This window comes from Cucumis sativus, chromosome 6, assembly GCF_000004075.3.
Source record: "Cucumis sativus cultivar 9930 chromosome 6, Cucumber_9930_V3, whole genome shotgun sequence".
Classification (NCBI taxonomy): domain Eukaryota; kingdom Viridiplantae; phylum Streptophyta; class Magnoliopsida; order Cucurbitales; family Cucurbitaceae; genus Cucumis; species Cucumis sativus.
In genome coordinates, this window is record NC_026660.2 from 23,550,330 (window position 1) to 23,570,878 (window position 20,549).

The window sequence follows — 20,549 nt, forward strand, 5'->3', positions numbered from 1 at the left end:
CAACCATATACAATCAGCTACTCATTTGTTTGCCCTATAACGAAAACAAGTGAATTTTATTATGTAAAGTTATATCCAACTCATGCGTACTCAAATCCGTAGACATATTGAGTCAACCACTTGAGGCGTTCTCACTCGTGCAAATAAAAAAATTAACCACAAGTTTATAGATCAAGTCACACATGATCATTCTATGAAATATTAATTTCATTAATTAATTGATTTACAAACAAATATTATTTTTTTGCAATTGCGTATAATATAAACTCTTTGTATAGAATATCCCACTCACATATCTCTACATGAATAGTTTGAATCAAACCATTTGTAAGTATTATAAAGTGAGTCGTATTGTTAGTAGAATAAGATAATAAACAATTATTATTTATTGGACATCATCCACCTAACAGTCAACTTCGTAGTGTTCAAACTCCGTATAATAACTTCGAATTTTTAACATTTAGGGTTTAGAGTTTAATATTTCATGACAAATAATTAAATTAACCAACTAATAAACTACAATGTTAGAGGTTACAAAGTCAAATATTTCACCTAATCTTCCGTTGAAAAAAACATAATCAAAGAAACAAGAGATTTCAACTTAGATCCTTGTATTAATTTAAACTTGAATTTTTGTATTAGTGTTAGTTAAAGAAAAATATCGTGTGAAACATATAGTTGTTTCTGTTCAACTTCTAAATTATTACAAACTAATCAATTCAGAAATCTGTTAAAATTTCATTCAAAAACGATCTTCAAATTCAATTCTTACCTATGTATAACTTGATCAAACGTCAAATTAATAAAAGTAATAGTTAGAATTATTGTATGAAAAAAAAATTCGAAAGAAAATCATAACTCAATGTTATCATAGATACCTACAAATATAATAATTAAATTCAAAATAATAAAATATACCATAATTAATATTTTAAAAAAATTACAAATATAACACAATCCACTTTAATTTTTTTTGTTAAATAAGTAATTATATACTTAATAATTATTTCTAAAATGGTAAGAGATTATACTAATATTAATATTAGTTTAGAGTTAAATTATTACAACATCAGGTTATTTAATACAACAAATATTATCTCTAACATAATTTTTAAACATATTATAATGAAAGTAATGGGAAAAAACTTTTAAAAATGTGAAAATTGATAAATTAGAGGGGTGCGAGTTCTTCTTCTCTATATAATGGTGCATGAGGACCATTAAATTTTCCCTCCATTTTTGAATATCATGCTTCCTGCTTCATTAATGGCGCCAAGTTGTAAACTAACTTTCTTGATCCTTGTTTCCATCTTTTTTCTGCCACTCCCATTCGGGGCCAGGATTTTCAAAACTTCTGACCCGAACAAACATGATTCTTCATCAAAGCCTCGAGTATATACAAAGGGAGACTGGATTCCTCTATTCGCCAACAAAGTTTATGGTGCTGATGAACGATGGTAATCACTATTCATTTCCATTTACCTCCTATCATCCTTTTTCATTTTCTTGCAATTATCATGTTATTTTCCGAAAATTTTCAATCTCCGTATCTGCTTTCTTCTCTCTAATCGGCCTATTCTTGCGATCACTAACTATATTTGGTTGCTGAGACTGATAAATTATTTCTTGATTAAATCTAATAGATGTAAATTCGAGTACAACTATGAACAAAAATTACATTTGCATTGATTTCGAAAAAATATTGGTAAAGATCGAGAGATTAAAAAATGTAAGGAGTTACAGGTCTCTGATTTGTTGTTAATTATTTCTCCTTTTTCGATTTGCAGCGATGCTTTTCCATATTTTTCACTTCCATTTTGCCCTCCTGGAGGTGAAAATCATATTCTTCTCTTCATTTGAACTTTTTGATATTATACATTATGTTACATGATTTATGTTTGATTTTTTGTGTGCATTTCAATTGACTACAGAAAAAGTATCCAAAAGAAGATACTTGAATGAAATTCTTGCAGGCGACTGCTTAATGAACACCCAATATGAGTTGAAATTTGGCGTTTCGGACACGGAGGGGTTTCTTTGCGAGAAGTATATGACAGAAGACGATCTCAGAATATTTAAGTTCGCCATTGAAAACAACTTTGTATACCAAATGTATTTCGACAATATCTGGTTTGGGAGTAAGGTGGGGGAAGTCATTGAAGAACCAGGATTTGGGCAGAAATTTTATCTCTTCAATCACATTGAATTCAATGTTGATTTCATGGAGGGTCAAGTTCTGGATATTAGTGTTGTAAATAGTCTTGATTCTTCTGTTGACATAACCATATTGACTGAACCCTTAGTCGAATTTTCCTACTCTGTCTTTTGGAATGAAATCAAACCCATTGACAATTCGAGTTACTTTATACCTGGGGAAAGAGAGAAAGCCTCGTGGGTTTTGGAAGATAATCGACGCTTGTTTTGGTCTTCACTTTGGCTTTGGAGTATCCTGGCCTTTTGGTGGATCTTTTTGCCTGTTGTAGTTGCTTCGCCGTATCTGTTTAAATACTTCTTGAAGAATAGGTAACATGCCTTCTCTTTGTTCTTGTAATTAGGGTCAATTATATTCAAGATTGTCATTAATCGTTCATATATTTTTTTTTATCTTTAGACAACCTCATGGAAATATTCATCGTTTCAATGCTAAAGCATGCTTCTGTCCGATGTACACATCCTTACTCGGTGCTATACTCGGCGTTGGAACTCAACATCTAATACTCATGTAAGAGTGTTAAAAGTTGTATTTTACAAGCATACTTTTGACAAGCATTTGAAAACTGTAAACCGAATAATGGTTATCATATAATTAATCATCTAATCATTAAACCAATTTTGTGTGCAGAATTGTAATGCTTTTTGTCTCTGAATACGATGGTATCTTCCCTTGCAACCATGAAAGAATCTCTGTTGATCTTGTTTTGTTGTATTGTGTAACATCAGTAGTATCTGCATCCATAGCCAGATCATTTCATGAGAGATTTTCCCCAATTGGATCGGTATATATATATTCTCCAAAGCTTATGATTTCACCAACACCATTTTACATCTTTCCATTCATGCCCTTCCTTTAATGAAAATCTCTTTCTTGCAGAAAGAATGTGTTCTTCAAACTGGCGCACTCTACTTTTTTCCAGTGTTCATGGCTGTTATCCTAGGAAAGATATTCGGGATTAGTACTCCAATGGTTGACAGTGTGATCAATTATCTTTTAGCAGCAGGATTTGGCAGTGCCATTATGATATACATATGTTGTATTGCACCAAGAAACATCTATAGGCCAGAGCGTAACGTTGCAACTTGTCACACCAGAAGATTAGTCATACACAACAGATCATCACCTCCCACTTTATGGTACATGAAGTCACCTGCTCAGATGATTCTTGAGGGCCTTGGAATTTTCTTGCCAATCTCCCTTCTAATGGATGATATCTTTGCAAGCCTGTGGGGTTTGAAAATCTGCGGCTCATTCCTCACCTTATTTTCTGCTTTCTTAATGGTCGTCCTAAGTACCTTCGTCAGTGGAATTGCACTTACCAGTATTCAACTACTCAAAGATGATTACAACTGGTGGTGGAGGTAATCCATTCTTCCGGCTAACTTTTGTTTTCTGACCATCTTTTGACTTCTAAACAGAAAAAATGTCATGTTCTTCTAACTTATATGAATGATGGTTATTATAGATCCGTATTGCGTGGGGGTTCGCCGGCGGTGTACATGTTTGGTTATGGTATATACTTTCTTTCAAAAATAAGGAGTGAGAGTGATAGGGGGTTTGTTCTTCCTTTAGTGTACAATTGTTGCATTTGCTATTCATTCTTTCTGGTCCTTGGAACTGTTGGCTTTGGAGCTTCGCTGGTTGCCTTTAAATTCTACATGATGGGATGCAACTCTAAGAAACGATCCTAATTGTCAGCCTTTGTGTCGTTCCTTTCTAAAATTCCCTTTCAAAACCCCTCACTCTGTCACTTTGCTATTGTATATCATTACTTCATCATTTGTATTTTTTGTTTAGTGAATAAGACAGCAAATAAAAATTCACTTGATTCAAATCTTGCACAATTTTTTTTTGATAAATTGCAAATTCCATCCTATATTTGGAAAAAGAAAGAAAAGAGTTCGAATTTAATTAGTGTGATTTATAATGAATAATTTTTATATATCTAAGAGATTTTATCAACTTATGTAGACAATTTATAAATTTGTAGATTGATTTTAAGAGTACAAGCTAAAATTAACTATTTTTTTTACGAGACTAAAATTTGAATTCAACATTTTTTAAAAATACTTATAAATTTTAAACTATTAGGTTATTTCATTTGGCAAAAGGGCAAGAATAACTTACTTTTTTTTTTGTTGGATTTTCAAGCCCTACTTCTAATGGGGTGGTTCAAGGCTCTTCCTTATCGAGGTTCACTTGGAGTCACTTGTGTATGATTACTACGAGCTCAGTCCAATTGCCTTTCTTTCTATTTGTTAGGAACCAATTCCTGAGTTTCTTCCTTGGAATTAAATATTTCTTCTAGTTTTGCTTTATTTTTTTAACCAAACTATAACTATCCCTAACAATATAAAAGTTTTGCAAAATTTAGAAATTGCATTTAACCCAATAATTTATAAAAGAAATTTTTGCCATAAATTATGTTTTACAAAGGTGTTTTTCTTTACTTCCATGTTCAAATCACATTGATCTTTTCGAAGTCGTTTGGAGGAAGGATTATCACTATTGGGTTAGGGTTATGATAACCCAACTTTTATCTGGGGAAAGGGTTATCATAACCCTTGTTTTAGGTTTATCATAACTCATCTTCCCTCTCTCTCTTCCTTCTCAATCCCTCTTCAACCCTCCATAATCCTACTTTTTTAATTCTCCATAATACTACATTTTCAATTCCCCATAATTTTACCATTTCTTTTTTTTTAAAAAATTACTCCTTTATTTATCAAATGCCATTTATTTTTTAATTAAGTTAATAATTTTAAAAGAATTTTATTTTAAATTTATTTTATTTACAAAATAAATTTTAAATAAATATTAATTGTGATTAGTTTATGCATTTAGTACTCGTATTTACTTTAATTTTTTATTTTATTTTATGTCTTTTATTTGTTTTTTACCTTTTCAAATATTTTATTTTAAAACTAATCTATATGTATTTAAACTATTTCGGATAAGTTTGAGTTAAATAGATTTCTAAAAATGAATTTTATTAAACTTATATAAAAATCAAAACAAAATCAAATAAGACGATTTAATATTAAATTAACTAACTTTATAATTCTTAAACAACTTAAAAAATGTATAACAAATATTTTCTTTGGAAATATTTAAACTTTAAATGTATAAGAATTTTCTTTTTAAAAAATTCAATTTAATAGTTAGATTTGATTTAAGATTTATTTGAATTAAATTTTGAATCTAATTTTTTACCAAATTATGCTCTATTTTTCCAAAATGTACTTTTTTTCTCTTTCTTCTTCCTTATTTTTATATCTTTCATTGATTTTATTATAATTTTTGTTATCATTTTTGTTGCTTCTGGAACAACAATCCTTTAATTTAAAAAAAGGAGAAAAAAAACATAATATTGAGATAAAAAGAAAACTAAGAATGTTTTATCCTTAAAAGAAAAATAGTAATTTATTCAATCGAAACGATTACTTCAAAAAAAATTCATATTGTATGTAAATAAATTAAGAAAAATTGTGTTACGAAAACTAGAACGATTAGATAAATTAAATATACAAAATTTGTGTATTGGAGTTAGAATATGATTTTTTAAAAAAAATTAATAATTTATTTGCAACAATTACGTCAAAGAAATCTGTGTATTAGATTTAGAATACAAATTTCTTTAAAAAATCAATAAATTATTTACACATGACGACGTAAAAAATGTTGGAAATAGATGTCACATTTAAAGAAATTATTGAAAATTGTTTTACGAAAATAGAATAATTTAGTAAATTAAATATACAAAATTTTGGTTGGATTTAGAATATGAATTTTTTTAAAAAAATGTATAAAAAATAAATTTCATAACACTACATGCATAACCCTTCCCTCAAACACATCTTATCATAAATTATCATAACACTAATCACATAACTCTTCCCCAAACACATCTTATCATAACACTACTCACATAACCATTCCCCAAACAACTTTTATCATAAAACTAGTTTTATCATAACACTAGTTTTATTATAACCCCAACCCTTCCCCCGACGGCTCCTTCATTTCTCATTTTTTTTTTCTTTTCAAAAACAACAATTTCTTTGTTCCGGGAATAAAATAGATATGTATTAAAAACTAGAGAGCAAAATTGACATATAATTTATTTTTCCATAACTCCATTTATAGTATATACGATAATACTATACCTAATTATATGGTAGTAAATTAGCAAAGTCGAATTTCAAGTTTTATCAATAAATTTTTTATAAATTTAATCTTCCATATTTCAAGATCATAGGTAAAAGGTTAATAAACTTTTAGAATAATTTTCAAAATGTCATTAGAGCTTTTAATTTTTTAAATGCAATATTTTCGTTAGATTTTGTTTAAATGTAAAGATAATAATATAAAGTTGAATTTTAGACCTAAGTTTCCTAACCTTTTAAAAAATATGTATAAAAGCTTCAAAATATTATAAAAAAATGTAAATTATAAGTATAGAAAATGTAGAAGAAAACTTGAGAGGAAAATAAAAATTGAAATTTAAGAAGTATTAATGAATTATAAAGTTGAGAGAATTATAAGATTTATAGAGACTTAAAAGATTTTGGATTGTTGTGTCCAGACTGGACTGTTAGCGGGGGTTTAGTTGAACCGAAGTGCTTGTTTGCCCTTGTTCATCTTTCAAGATTACTACCTCTCTTGTTTCTCTTCGGCCGAAAGCTCACGACCCAATTTGGATTTTGCTCTCCGACGATTTTTGGTACTATTCACCAGCATTTTCAGGTCCCCTTTTCGAAAATGTAGATGCCCTTTTCCCTTTCCCCTTTTCCCTTTTCCCTTTTCCATATCTTGCTTTGAAGTTCTATATCTTTTTTTCTGCTCCAGTTTGTTTTCCCTAGTGCCTTATTGTATTGGGTTTAATTGTCTTCTGCTGTTGAATTTGGTTGATAATGTGTAATGGTTTCGAATTTTCTTCCACACTTTTGAGTTTTGCATTTTAGAGTTCATTTTATTGTTTCTGGGAAATATTGATTTCTAGAATTTAAGTTTTTGTTCGTTATCGATTTAACATTTCCCTTGGATTGCCCTTTTTTTTTTTACTAGTCGTCTCAATTTGTGTTTGTTTGATAGGGACACATTTAATCGAACAGTTGGAAAATTCTAGACCTGTTATGTATCTTAATTTCTTTTCATTTTCAGCTGCATTGTGTAAGGGTGGGAGATTCAGTGTTGGATAATGGCAAGTTATGCGTCGATGAATTTCACTCTTACTCGAAACCCTGTTGGAATGTTGTCTGCTCTTGGAGGCAGAGTTTCTATGGAGCATCACTCGGGGAAAAGTTATATGAAAATGCCTGAAGATAGGAATGGGTTTGTGGGTATCAATCAAAAATCTAATTTGGCCAAGTCTTCTTCAAATTCTCACAGTGTCAGCCCATATCAGAACAGGGATTCATTTCTGGATTTACACCCTGAAATCTCAATGCTAAGAGGTGAAGGAAGCAATTCAGTTAATAGCCCAAGAAAGGAAAATTTGGGCGGAATTACTTCCGAGAACTTGGAAGATGCATCCAGTAGTAATTACAATGAGGCAAGGATTAAAGTTATTGGTGTGGGGGGTGGTGGATCAAATGCAGTTAATCGCATGATTGAAAGTTCGATGCAGGGTGTGGAGTTTTGGATTGTTAATACAGACGTTCAAGCGATGAAAATGTCCCCTGTCTATCCTGAGAACCGTCTACAAATCGGTCAAGAACTTACGAGAGGTCTTGGTGCCGGTGGGAATCCTGAGATTGGCATGAGTGCTGCAAACGAAAGTAAAGAAGCTATAGAAGAGGCGCTTTATGGATCTGACATGGTTTTTGTCACGGTAAGTCAAGTTGTTTTATCCCTGGAATGTACTGCTTCTATAGCTTCACTGTTTATTTCCTCCAGCACTGTTTTAGCAGACACAATTTTCACTTCCATGAAATCATGATTTTTTTTAGTATATAGTTAAACAGACAAATTAAAGCAATACTATGTAAGTCACTTTCTTAAATCACTGATTAACCAATAGCTTAAGCTCATGAGTGAGGGTAGAGTTAATTATATATCATTTAACACTTCCTCTCACTTGTGGATTGAAGTATGTGAAAGGCCCAACAAGTGGAAATTAATTTTAAATAGGGTGGAACAATATTATGGAGGCTTGAACCTAGGACATTTTGAAACAACCTGCTCTGGTGCCATCTTAAATCACCGATTAACCCAAAAGCTTAAGCTCATGGGTGAAGGTAGATTTAATTTTATATCATCTAACGCACTTGGTTATCGGCTACCTTACTTGACCATTGCTTAACCAATAATTCTACATCTCTCTGGTGGATGTCATACTTGACATAGGAACGGTTGTAGCGCTGGAATATCAAGGAACGAGGACTATGGATTTCTTTTAATAGCTTCCTCTGCATGCTATTCTTTTATTGGGTTTCTATTTTTAATTTTTTCTGGTTCCTCGTCTCCAGTTGACTTTCTGCAGTTTTGTACTGTATTTTGACTTCAGGATAATACTTTCTAGAAAGTTGATCAGAGTGCTAAATCCCATTTTATATCCACTTCTTAACTATTTTCACTTGTTACTTAAGCATTATTCTCTTGAAGATCGAAACAAAAACAAAAAGACCCATGTAATGTCTAATCTTGAAGAGAATGGTGCTTTACACATGCTACTTGGTTCATAGCTTAGATTTTGGTTCAACTCCAATTATTCTTTGACTATAATGCTCAACCACATATGCTAGACTGAGAGATAGCTTCTTTTCTAACTTTGAATTAACGTCCATGCTTGTAGTCTGGGATGGGTGGAGGAACTGGAACTGGAGGGGCTCCTGTTATTGCAGGCATTGCAAAATCAATGGGCATATTGACAGTTGGTATTGTTACTACACCTTTCTCATTTGAAGGACGAAGAAGAGCAGTTCAAGCGCAGGAAGGAATTGCAAATTTAAGAGACAAAGTTGATACACTGATAGTTATCCCGAATGACAAGTTACTTACAGCAGTTTCACAGTCTACCCCTGTAACAGAAGCATTTAATTTGGCTGATGACATTCTTCGGCAAGGTGTTCGTGGAATCTCTGACATCATCACGGTATATATATACAAACCTCAAGAACTTTAAACTATAGATTCTCTGTACTTTTAAAAAGCTTTTTTATGGAGTTTATTTTTTCAATTTAGTGGTTTTGACTATTGAGAGTATGAAAACAGAAAACCCATACTTTTCAAATATTTTGTCAAAATTGCGTGGTGAATATTTGCCAAGAGCTTATATTGGATATTTAGTTCTACCTTTTGTCGTAACTTTCCAGTTCGAGTTTAAGTGCAGGATGTTGAATTAAAAATTCCTTCTAGCCATAAGTTTATCAGTAGAACTCGTTTATAAAAGCATTTTGAGATCTAACTTGGTTTGTTACTACATTACAATAATCAGATACCAGGGCTGGTAAATGTAGATTTTGCTGATGTCCGTGCCATAATGGCGAATGCTGGTTCTTCGTTGATGGGAATAGGAACTGCCACTGGTAACTCTAAGATCTCTAAGATGCATGCATATGTAGGATTTAATTTTGTAATGAAGTTTAAAGTTTAGTCTATTTATTTATTATTTCTTTTTTGTCTTATCTTTGATCTACCAAGATTTTTATTTTTATCAACCATCTCTACTTTTTAAACTTATGCAATTGCTTCATTATTCTTTAATTCTCATCAGAGAAATGAAATGTTATTTGGATACTCCAAATTACTACTGTTTCTTCCAAATTATCAGACAAGGCTAATAGATAGAACTGTCCTTTTAAATGTCTATGGGTCTTGACCTTTACTAATATCTGATCTCTTCTTCAACCTCGTCTTTTTTTTTTTTTTTTTTGTTATCTTTTTCTTTCCTTAAGATACGGAACATTTTATTGATAAATGAAACGTGAAAGGCACCGGTCTGGACAAACCAACAGAAGAACAAAAATTCCCACTATTGGTAGAAATCATAACTATTAAAGTTCTATTTAAGTAAGACCAAGGCGAAGCTATAAAATAATGTTCTCCCACATCATCCACTGTCTCTGCTCACATTTGGATAGATCCTGCTGTTTTCTTCCAACCAAAGCACCTGAAGAATGCATCAAATGGCATACACGTTTGGATGCAGTGGCTTTGGATGTAGTAAAGAAGAAATCTCGAGTAGAATTTGTGAAGACTATATTATAATATCTTTGTAATTTTTGTTTGGATTGTCTGGAGGGATGAATTATGAAAACTTAGATTTATACTGTATATGATTTACAGAAACTAATACGTAGGATAAAAGATAGATTCATAAGTATGAGCTTATGTAACCTGTTTGACATGCAAGCTTGTATCTTGGGATATACCAGCCTGAAATAAGCCAATCCTTCCCTGCCATTTGAAATCTGAAGGAATCCAAGTCTCTGTTCTTACAATTCAATGATTTTCTTTTGACTTTACTTTGTCTGGAGGTGGTGCAGTGGGTTTAGCCTAATGGAATGTCTATTTCCCTCCCCTTTTTCTCCAAACTCTAAAATATTTGATGAGCTGCTCTAATATAAACCAATTCTACCTCTTGTTGACATTGGTGCAGGGAAGACAAGGGCAAGAGATGCTGCTTTAAATGCTATCCAATCGCCTCTGTTAGATATTGGCATAGAAAGAGCCACTGGAATTGTGTGGAACATAACTGGTGGAAGTGATTTGACTTTATATGAGGTGTGGCTCTCTCTGTTCCTCTCACCTGCCTTTCACAACCTATTTATGTATCGTTTTCTCACTGCTCTCAAAATTTAAATCACTTATCTTAATTCAATAATTTATATACCTGATGTACAACATAAGTTTGATCTACCATGTTTATGCGATTGTTACTGTCCCCTATGAACGGAAGCTAGATGCAGTGGCTGGTGTTCGTTTTGAAGTTTGAGTTTACAACTGTTCTCTGGTTACCATTATGGAGTTAGAATTCTTATCCCAAGTCACATAAAGCCCCCCCCGTAATTATGTATTCATGCAATAATTCGTACCCACAAGTCTTTAGATAGTAGTCTCTACAATCACCATGTCAACAACATAAAATTAGTCCACGGAGGTGAATTATAAAATAAACAAGGAAGTATCTTTTTATCAAGCCTTCAGTATTCTCCCTTCATGAATTCCAAAACCAAAGAAACTTGTGAAATTTAGAATCGAAGGTTAAAAAATTAAGACCAAGCGGTTCAAAGTTAGAATTGGAAGGTTAAAAATAGTAAAAAAAGAAAAAAGGAATATCATTTGCAACAAAACAAACGACTTCTTTAGTTCTTTTAGAAAAAGGTTTCTAACAAACTGCTTCATTGGGATCAAGAGTTGATCTCTACAATCTAAAATTGGTCACCCGATGCTAGGGAGGAAAAGCTTGGGTTCTAATTAGATAAATTTGTAATAGATTCATTAATTTTTAAGAATCCAAAAACTCGTTGTTTACGAGTATCCACGATAAAGGTGAAAAATAGTTTCTTTCCCCTACAAAAATATCAAGTACTTCTTAAATACAAATTGAAAATTCCAGAATCTATTAGACATTTTAAAGTTTGTAGACCTTATTAGACACTTTTATAGTTCAGGTAGCTTTTAGACAAAAAATTGAAAGTTGAGGTACTAAACTTATAATTATACCATTTTTCAAAAGAAAGAAAAAAGAACTTATAATTGTACCAAAATTTCCACTTTGATCTGAATTGTTGTATTTCTACTACTAATGATGTAAAGTTGGTTTCTTTGTTCTCATCATTACTCGTGGATAATCATAGGTGAATGCTGCAGCGGAGGTTATATATGACCTTGTGGATCCAACCGCTAATCTAATATTTGGAGCAGTGATAGATCCTTCACTCAGTGGTCAAGTAAGTTACAAGAGTCGCCATAATTCATTTGAAGTTGCATTTGGATTTGGTAGTCAGGTCATGCATACATATGAATTTGAATTCCATCTTTGTGGATATTGACCAAGGATCCATTGAATTGATATCTTTCACTTTCAGGTTAGTATAACTCTAATTGCTACTGGATTTAAGCGCCAAGAAGAAAGTGAAGGAAGGCCCCTTCAGGTATTGTTCCGCTGCAAAAAACTGTATAGTTTGGTATCGAGATACATGAAATTGTGTTAAAGCTGAAGACAAATCTGTTCCGTCCCTCTTTTTACAGGCCAGTCAACTATCCCAGGGAGACAACAATTTTGGAATCAACCGTAGACCTTCCTCCTTGAACGAAGTTAGTTCGTTCGAAATCCCAGAATTCTTGAAGAAAAAAGGCCGCTCACGCTATCCTAGAGCTTAATAACCTTAACCAAATTGGAACATTTGTTCGTCGCCACGACCTTCCTTCCTACGTACATATAATATGTTGCTCTAGGTGGTAGTATCTTATCTGTATACCCTTCTTCGGTTTCGTTACTCTGTATATTTGTTGAGTAATAAATAGCTCATATATTGCTTATCTGTAGTTGCAATATGAAATATATGTTTCTTGCTAAAGAGCTTGAGTTAGTTGTGTTCTTTTGATAAAGTTGCTCGACAGTAGTTATTTCAGCAAAATACTGTAATGGCTGAACTCAATATGAAGTAATGTTTATGGAATTGCCTTTATACCTTGTTGTAAGTTGATTAAATGTACTCCTCCACTAGTTTCTGTTCACATATCTTAATTATGCATTCTGAGTTTTAGTTTGTAAAGTTTGCTGCTTTCTTGATCCATCCAACTGAATACTATGCTGAAATTATGAACAGGATCCTTGGTTATAACCATTCTTTGTTCACAGGACATTCTAAGTCAAAGATGAATAAATGAAACCTTTTAAAATTAATACTAAATTGTAAGTTATATATATATATATATATATTTACAACACAGGGTGGAAGATCAAACTTTGAATTGATATGGAAGATTGCTATGCCAATTATCATTGTCTTAAGCTGGTTTAGGCAACAATTTAAACAATTTGGGCAATAGCGAGGTTTGTGTCTAGTTAACTTTTAATTTTTCAATTTAAATTTCTGGTCCAGGATTTATAGAGATTTATTCAAATTAGAGAGAATTATGAAAATAATTCCAAACTATATGAATTGAAATGTTTATTATATGGACTAACAAACTTTTTAGCTCAAGTTAATGGAAAAGTGTTGGAACATTTTACTGTACCATAATATGGTAAATCTCTATAAATCTTATATATATATACCCACACACATGCATACATTGTAAAGTGATTTGAGCTTCAAAGTTTCTATTTCTGTGACTGGTGACAGTAATTTTTTATTTGTGGAAGGGAAGAGGGTCATACTGTTGGCTGCCAAAATTAGTATCACTGCTGTCATGTACTCATTTTCTATATTTGTATGATATGAATTGCATGTGATTTCTTTTTTCTATTAATAAACCTAGAATAGTGTGTGTTATTACGCACCTAGATAATGTTTTTATCAATTAATACTGTCCTTTGCAATAATAATAATAAATAATGACACTGTACACTTATTTCTACCATTTACCTATGGGTGTTTGGTTTATTAGTTAATAGTACGTAATTAGTTTGCGCTTATGGATTATAACATTGTGTATTACATACTATTTTAGTTCATATAACATATATAAAATAAGATAACAAAAGGATTCTCAATATTATATATTATTAGTGCAATTAATTGCGAGCTATAATCATTTTAATCGTTTGAAGTATGTATGCAACCTGGGGTGGATAATCATTTTTATGAGACGAATTTTTTATAAAACTATAATATATGAATATACATATATATATATATATATAAATGATTCTAAGCTCCAACATGTTCTAATTTAGATTAAATTATACGCATAGGTGGTTAAATTTTTAGGTTGCATTTATTTAGTCTTTTAAACTTCTAAGAGTGGACTTAGTAATAGAGATAATTTACTTTTTAATTTTATATAACCTAACGTATTTGAAGTTTATTTGTAAAAATTAATTTAGATATAAGAAATTTTAGTTTTCTTTCTTTATTAATTTTTGTGAATATTAAGTCTGAATATTTGAAAAATATCACAAGACAAATAGACAAAAATTAAACCTCAAACGTTAGAAACTTAAACTTCTTAAATTTTTTCTTAAAATATTTACCACTCATTAGAGTTAATAAAGACGTTTATCTGAACAAATTAAACGCTCACTGAAAGATTAGAAAATGAAGAGCTGAAAATCCAATATACATCTAAATTTCATGTCAATTTTGTGATGAGAAAATATCATGGAATGAAGTCTCCATCTCATAAAGAATACAAGAGAACTAGAGAGTAATTGTTTTATATATATATATATATATATATATATATATATATATATATATAATATTTATACCCTTCTTGTCTTGTGATTGAAAAAAAAAGTTGGAAGAACATACATATATAAATTTAAAACTTAGAGTTGCAATAACTTAATGCAACTCCAACATCAACCTCACAAATATAGAAGAAAAAAAATCGTATGTTTTCAAATAAAAGAGAGAGAGATAAAGAGATGATTTTGCCACACAAGTGGAATCCAAGCTGAGAAAAGACACGTTCATTTGTCACTTACCATACAAATCAAGATCATATGTTTTCTCTATGACGTGCATACTAACTTTTCCACCCATTCTCTTTGCCCTCTTTTACGCTTAATTCTTCATTCTTGTTCTTTCTTCTCTCTTCTCTCTTCACCATCATCAACAACACACAACGGAAGAACCCTAGTTTCTTCATTATTCATATCAAACTTTCAGTCTTTACCAAACCCCATCACAGATATAATATATCCCCCACCCCATGACTCTCCCTTCTCCCAACCCCAACTCCTCATTATTCCTTCCCCATCATCCTCATCTCCAAGAATCAGATCAAACTCTTTCTGAACATGATCCACAGAAGCCTCTTGAGGAGGAGGATGAGAGTAGTCGGGAGCGGTTGAAGCGCCACCGTATGGCCGTGGCGGGGCACGTTTGGATTCCGGACAAGTGGGGAAAAGAGGAGTTTTTGAAGGATTGGATCGACGGCTCCGCATTCGAAGCCTCTTTGTTTCATTCTGGGATTGTGTCGGCTCGCTGTGCTTTGGCTCGTGATGCTAAGAGATTGTCCCCGAATAATAACACTGCCACCGCCGCTGCCACTGCCACTGCGGCTGCAGGAGCTTTGAGAATACTAAACAGTAGTACTTGTTAAACGTATTATGAATATTATTAAGTTGGTATGATGTTGTGTTTTGATTTTGTTAATAATGTGGTTATTAATTGGGTTATGTATATTGAAATAATATCGTTCTATCTCTCTCACTCACTCCATCGAATAATCCACTTGTGAGAGCTGATACGATCTCTCTCTTGAAGAGATCTATATGATCATATTATTGAAAAGTTTGAATGATTATTATTATTAAATTAAATATCTATCTATTTGTTGGAATGATTATTGTTATTATTATTATCATTACTATTATTTTATCAAAGGTTGTTTAATTGTTGATTATTATTATTAATTTCTCTTCTGTTATTTGTTCTTTGAGAAACTTCTCATCATTTTTCTTCCTCATTACCAGCTAATTTAATTCAAATTCAACCCAATCAATTTTCTTTTCCTTAATTAGTTAAATATGTGCTCTATACTTATCTTAATTCATGTTCCATTCAATGAAACTATTATGAATTTAACTCCTATAATATATATCATTGTGTTGTTCTTTTCTAAGAAAAATTATTTGGAGCATCTTAAGGTTGGTTGAATGGTTGCATCTATAAATTTGTGTCCAAACTTATTTAGTTATTTAATTACAAGTTCTCACATGATAAATTATTATTTTTTATATTTTTCTTTTATAATATTGTTGAGATCCATACAAATTATTTCTTTTTTGGAAAGGTTGATACTCTATGAGAGAAACATGTGGAACAAAACAATTCTTACCTTAGGATAAATATGGTTTCCTATAGTATTTCTTTTTGTATTTTTAAATAATTATATCTAATCTTACTTTTCGTGGAAGGAATGATTTAGTCCTTAACTATAGTTAATAATTGTTTTAATCTAATATATTTTCAAATTTTCAATAATTTAGTATTGTAAACAATTTAGTTAGTCTCTAACCTTTAACAAATTAATTATAAACTTTCAATCATGAAGATTTTCATAAAAATGAAGTATAACTTTTGTTACATAAACTACTTATTATTGTGTGTTTGAAAAAACTTTGATGTTTGATCACTTTCATTGGCTACATGTGTACCCCTTTTTTTAAAAAAAGAATCCTTTAACTTTTTTTTCTTTTTTCAAAATGTAGCTAATTAAGTTAAGTTGTTCAAATTGTAAACTCGTTTTTGGACTAAATTATTTGCATCTATCTATAGTTTAGAAATTAAATTACGTATGTAAAGAAGTTTGTTTGTTTTTAACCTATTTATAAGCAAGGATATTGAATATTCTTTTGATAAATACGGGAAAGAAACACACTACGGTGCATAGTTGTATGATCTTTCATTTTAAAGGTTGAAAGTTTGATCCCTCGTTCTCATCATTATTGTACTAAAAAATACGCACATTAATAAATAATAACCATATTGTATAAATATTTTGATATTGTATTAAAACTTGTGTTAAATGTTTATAATATAATACTTTTGCTAATATAAGCATATATAACTCAATAGATATAAAACACATTTCACACGCTTCTAAACGAGTTATTAGCTCAACAATCTATGGTCCACAATTATGGAATCAAAAATACTATTCATATCAACTCTTATTTCATATCACATGTAAAATCACATCATATCGTGTTGTTGATCGATATTTAAACTAAATAGAAATTTTAAATTAAAAATATTAATGAGATGTCTCCCATAGGTATCAGAGTTATTTCAAATAGCAGAAGAGAAATTTCTTTTCATGTTTCACTTATATGTATACATATATACATATATATCATGATATATTCACTATATGAAGAGAAGAGGAGAAAAGGAAATGTCTCAAATTTATAGAAAAATAAATTGGTTGAGAGTTAGAGAGAGAGAGAAGGTTAATTAAATTCACTGTTTAATATTTGGATGTGTTTATATTTGCATGTGGTAGCTTCGAAAAATATAGTATAGGGCCAATCTTGTCTTTTCCTTCTATTATTTTGTCTCTCACAACCCCAAATTAATTAATTTTCCTTTTCAACTAATGGTTTAAATTTATTTAAAAAAAAAAAAAAACTAACAGCACAAAAAATGAACTATATTGCTCATAAATGTAAAAACTCTAATGATAATGTGTTAGAATAAGCTAAGGTGTTCTAAAATATCTTGTGCTCAAAAATATATATATGCAAATATAATATTATCTATATCTAACAAGTGCAAATATATACTTAACAAATTATTAGACAAGTACTTGAAAGTTTTGTTTAGGAAAAATAAATTTTTTTTCTTCTCACTACTCTTAGTGAAAAAATCAAATAAAACGAAGATAAACTGTAACACCTTGTACTCAAGATTTGGAATTTGGATCCTTGACATTCACATGCATCTCCTGTAGCCTGACAACATCATTTTTACTGTCTTAAAAACTTATTAGAGTTAACGTTCTTCCTACAAACCAACACGAGTCATTTTAGCATGTTTTGTTTTCACTCACATGCATCATAGGAAAATTCTCACAATGTCACCCAACATAGAATTGCTTCAAGGTAAGCACACTTAAATTTAGAGTTTCTATGATTGAGTCATCGAAATGGAAGGTGCACCTTGTTGATATAGGTATTAATTTTTTAATTCTTTTAATTTTTTCTTAATGTGAATTTCATGTTCTCATGATCCATGTCATTCAAATGTGATATCGGTTCATTCATGCCTCTAGAGCGTTTAAAAAAGAAACCTTGTTTGATAATCATTTAATTTAGGTCAGGTTTAGTAACAATTTGTGAATTTTTTTTTAAAACTAACCCTTATTTCCTAACATTTCCTTTCAATGGTTTTCATATTTTTTAAATAGAAAAAAAAAAAAGAATTTTTAGCTAAATTTCAAAAAGTAAAATCAAGTTCTTAGACAGAACTTTTTCTAGTTTTAAAGAAAATTGGGTTGATTTTAGTTTGTAAATGGTTACTAAGAGGACCTTGAAGGTCTTTATAGAGTTGTTATGCGTTGAAACTCTGTTTATGTCACCTTCATTATCGCTGGCTCTTTTGTTGGCGAGTGGGTGAGGATCATTACTCATCTATATTATGTATTAGATATGTTTCTCTTATTCATTTGTTTAGTTTCAAACTTTAGAAGAATAGTGCAACTTCACTGGGTAGTTTTGATGGATCTGTTGTGTTAATTGATTCTCTTGGCATTAGTGGTGCTGGCATGTAGGTGTAGGAACCATTCTTTTGTATAAAAGTTGGAATATGTATAGAACTAGGTTGATTTTGTTTCATTGTCATGTTTATTAATATGATTCCTCTTTTAGGGAGAAAGGAAAAAAACTAAGGGCTGAAATTTGACACTTTAATCATTTGTTGCTTCTGGCTATAATTCTATATTAGATATTGCTCATTTGATGGTTAGTTAGCAATATGTTCTTGAAATTTATCCTAGAATCTTATATTGAAACCATCCGATAAGCTATGTAAAAGTTTTATGGGAAGGAGTTGAAGTAATCCATTCAAAAGTTTTGAATTTCATCCTCTCGTTTCAATTCATTATTTTGTACCCTTTGTCAGGATGTGTATTCACTTATTTGCTTTAAAATGACCATTAATTATTGGTTTCTATAATCCATTTACTTAGATAATATGGGTTATATAGAAGCTTCTAATATAGTTCCAAAAAAACAGTGAGTCTTCCAATCTCTATCAACATGTGTACTTACAAGACAAAAACGATATAAATATTGTATGATACAATCGGCAAAATGAGTGACTCTATCTAACTCTTACAATATCGTCTTTGAGTCATACTATATAGTATTGTCTATTGTCTAATGCATATCTACATTGGATGACTTGACTTTTCTTTTTAACGGCTTACAGTTACATTCGTGGTTGATAATATCCATTTCATGTTGCTATCGCTAATGAGATACTTAAAAGGTATATTCTCGGTGTTCTGGTTCAACCACTCATTTATCTGTATAAACTAAGTGAGGGTAGTGTCTTTTCTTGTTAGTCAATGAGTATTTTGGTACTACCTTCAACTTTTAATTAATTTTAGGTTCAATTTCCTTTTTGGGCCATGGGCCCTCCATTTCAGTCCATATACCTTCAATTGCCCATTTTAATCTTGGCAGATTCAGTAAGGCTTAAAATTAGTCTTTGCAGCCTACATAGTTTCTTGTTCATCTTGTTCCAATTGTTTCGTCTCTATCGGCATCCCCTTCACGAATTATGAAAATTAATTTACACACTGTCTTTTCCTACATGAAAATTAATATATATATGTATATATATTTTTAATTATTTAATTATTTATCCAATTTTGACAATAATTAACTTTGCAAGACTAAATTTAAGCTTTGTTAAAAGGATGGGGAATGGATTGAACCAATTTTGATAATAACTAATTTTGAAAGACTAAATTTTAGATTTATTATTGAAAGTATGGGGCTGAAATTAGACAAATGAAATGATCATGGAGATAGACCAAAATGGCATTTTAACCTTAATTCTATAAGAGAATCTTATTCTACATATGTGTGTAGCTTCTTAATCGTGTTTGTCTTGTACCCTTGTACTCAATAGTTGGTACTGCAAATTTTGAGCTTCCTTCTTAGTCAATTTGTTTTCCCTGATGCAGGGTGTTGATTATGGCGTTCACAAGCTCTGTGAACACAACAGTGTTGGGGTATGCGATACTGCTGACACGCTATTCTTTGTTTTGGTTTGCTTCATTTAGAATAAGTTGTATAGGCTCATTGTTTTTCTAATTAGGCTTTGATTTATCTCTTTGCAATATAAATTGAAGTTAACTTATAACTTCTAGCTTAGTATCTCTGGAAACTTTGGACACTGGATCTGCATATATTGAGATTTATCAAGTAGAAATTGAGGCTTCTGCATGTGAAGCTCTGCATGCAACTATAGAACTAAGTTTGCATCAGTGTTATTAGTTAACCATTATGTGATTAGGCTTTTGTTTCTGGTTCAAAAAATATGTGTGTGTGATTAGAGTTCAGTTTTGTTCTCTCCTTTACTCTTCCCGACCCTATTCAATGCTTTCCGGGTTCTGTTGGCATGCATATCTTGAAATTAACAAGGTTGCAACTGCAACTTTAATAAGGTTTTAGTGCGCAACCATTTACCATCAGAGTTTC

At 31.0% G+C, this 20,549-nt stretch overlaps 3 protein-coding genes across 5 annotated transcripts; all 3 read left to right on the top strand.

The window, feature by feature from the left end:
• Window positions 1-1,255: 1,255 nt before the first annotated feature.
• Window positions 1,256-4,049, top strand: LOC105435885 (transmembrane 9 superfamily member 5-like). The gene is made up of 7 exons (XM_031888006.1): window positions 1,256-1,457; window positions 1,788-1,831; window positions 1,932-2,523; window positions 2,612-2,722; window positions 2,843-2,996; window positions 3,092-3,576; window positions 3,681-4,049. Exons 1-7 carry the CDS (start codon window positions 1,267-1,269, stop codon window positions 3,904-3,906), a joined length of 1,803 nt encoding a protein of 600 aa, XP_031743866.1. The 5' UTR covers window positions 1,256-1,266; the 3' UTR covers window positions 3,907-4,049.
• Window positions 4,050-6,775: 2,726 nt separating this feature from the next.
• On the top strand, window positions 6,776-12,901 carry LOC101213041 (cell division protein FtsZ homolog 2-2, chloroplastic). 3 transcript variants are annotated; one of them, XM_004143273.3, is made up of 8 exons: window positions 6,776-6,978; window positions 7,379-8,048; window positions 9,012-9,311; window positions 9,654-9,744; window positions 10,818-10,942; window positions 12,019-12,111; window positions 12,250-12,315; window positions 12,413-12,901. In XM_004143273.3, the coding sequence occupies exons 2-8, from the start codon at window positions 7,416-7,418 to the stop codon at window positions 12,542-12,544; spliced, it is 1,440 nt and encodes a 479-aa protein (XP_004143321.1). In that variant the 5' UTR covers window positions 6,776-6,978; window positions 7,379-7,415; the 3' UTR covers window positions 12,545-12,901. The 3 variants fall into 3 exon arrangements, with proteins under 3 accessions (XP_004143321.1, XP_011657703.1, XP_011657704.1); XM_011659401.2 differs by having other exon boundaries at window positions 6,785-6,938; XM_011659402.2 differs by having other exon boundaries at window positions 6,799-6,961.
• A 1,799-nt stretch (window positions 12,902-14,700) lies between these two features.
• On the top strand, window positions 14,701-15,679 carry LOC105435886 (protein BIC1). The gene has a single exon (XM_011659404.2). It carries the CDS (start codon window positions 15,047-15,049, stop codon window positions 15,437-15,439), a length of 393 nt encoding a protein of 130 aa, XP_011657706.1. The 5' UTR covers window positions 14,701-15,046; the 3' UTR covers window positions 15,440-15,679.
• The last annotated feature ends 4,870 nt before the right edge of the window (window positions 15,680-20,549 follow it).

Coding starts and splice junctions, on each gene's coding strand:
- LOC101213041 (XM_004143273.3), top strand. CDS start 7,416: ATGGCAAGTTATGCGTCGATGAATTTCACTCTTACTCGAAACCCTGTT. Junction 9,312..9,653: donor GAATCTCTGACATCATCACG/GTATATATATAC, acceptor TACAATAATCAG/ATACCAGGGCTGGTAAATGT. Junction 12,316..12,412: donor GTGAAGGAAGGCCCCTTCAG/GTATTGTTCCGC, acceptor CTCTTTTTACAG/GCCAGTCAACTATCCCAGGG.
- LOC105435885 (XM_031888006.1), top strand. CDS start 1,267: ATGGCGCCAAGTTGTAAACTAACTTTCTTGATCCTTGTTTCCATCTTT. Junction 2,524..2,611: donor AAATACTTCTTGAAGAATAG/GTAACATGCCTT, acceptor TTTTATCTTTAG/ACAACCTCATGGAAATATTC. Junction 2,997..3,091: donor GATTTTCCCCAATTGGATCG/GTATATATATAT, acceptor TCTTTCTTGCAG/AAAGAATGTGTTCTTCAAAC.
- LOC105435886 (XM_011659404.2), top strand. CDS start 15,047: ATGACTCTCCCTTCTCCCAACCCCAACTCCTCATTATTCCTTCCCCAT.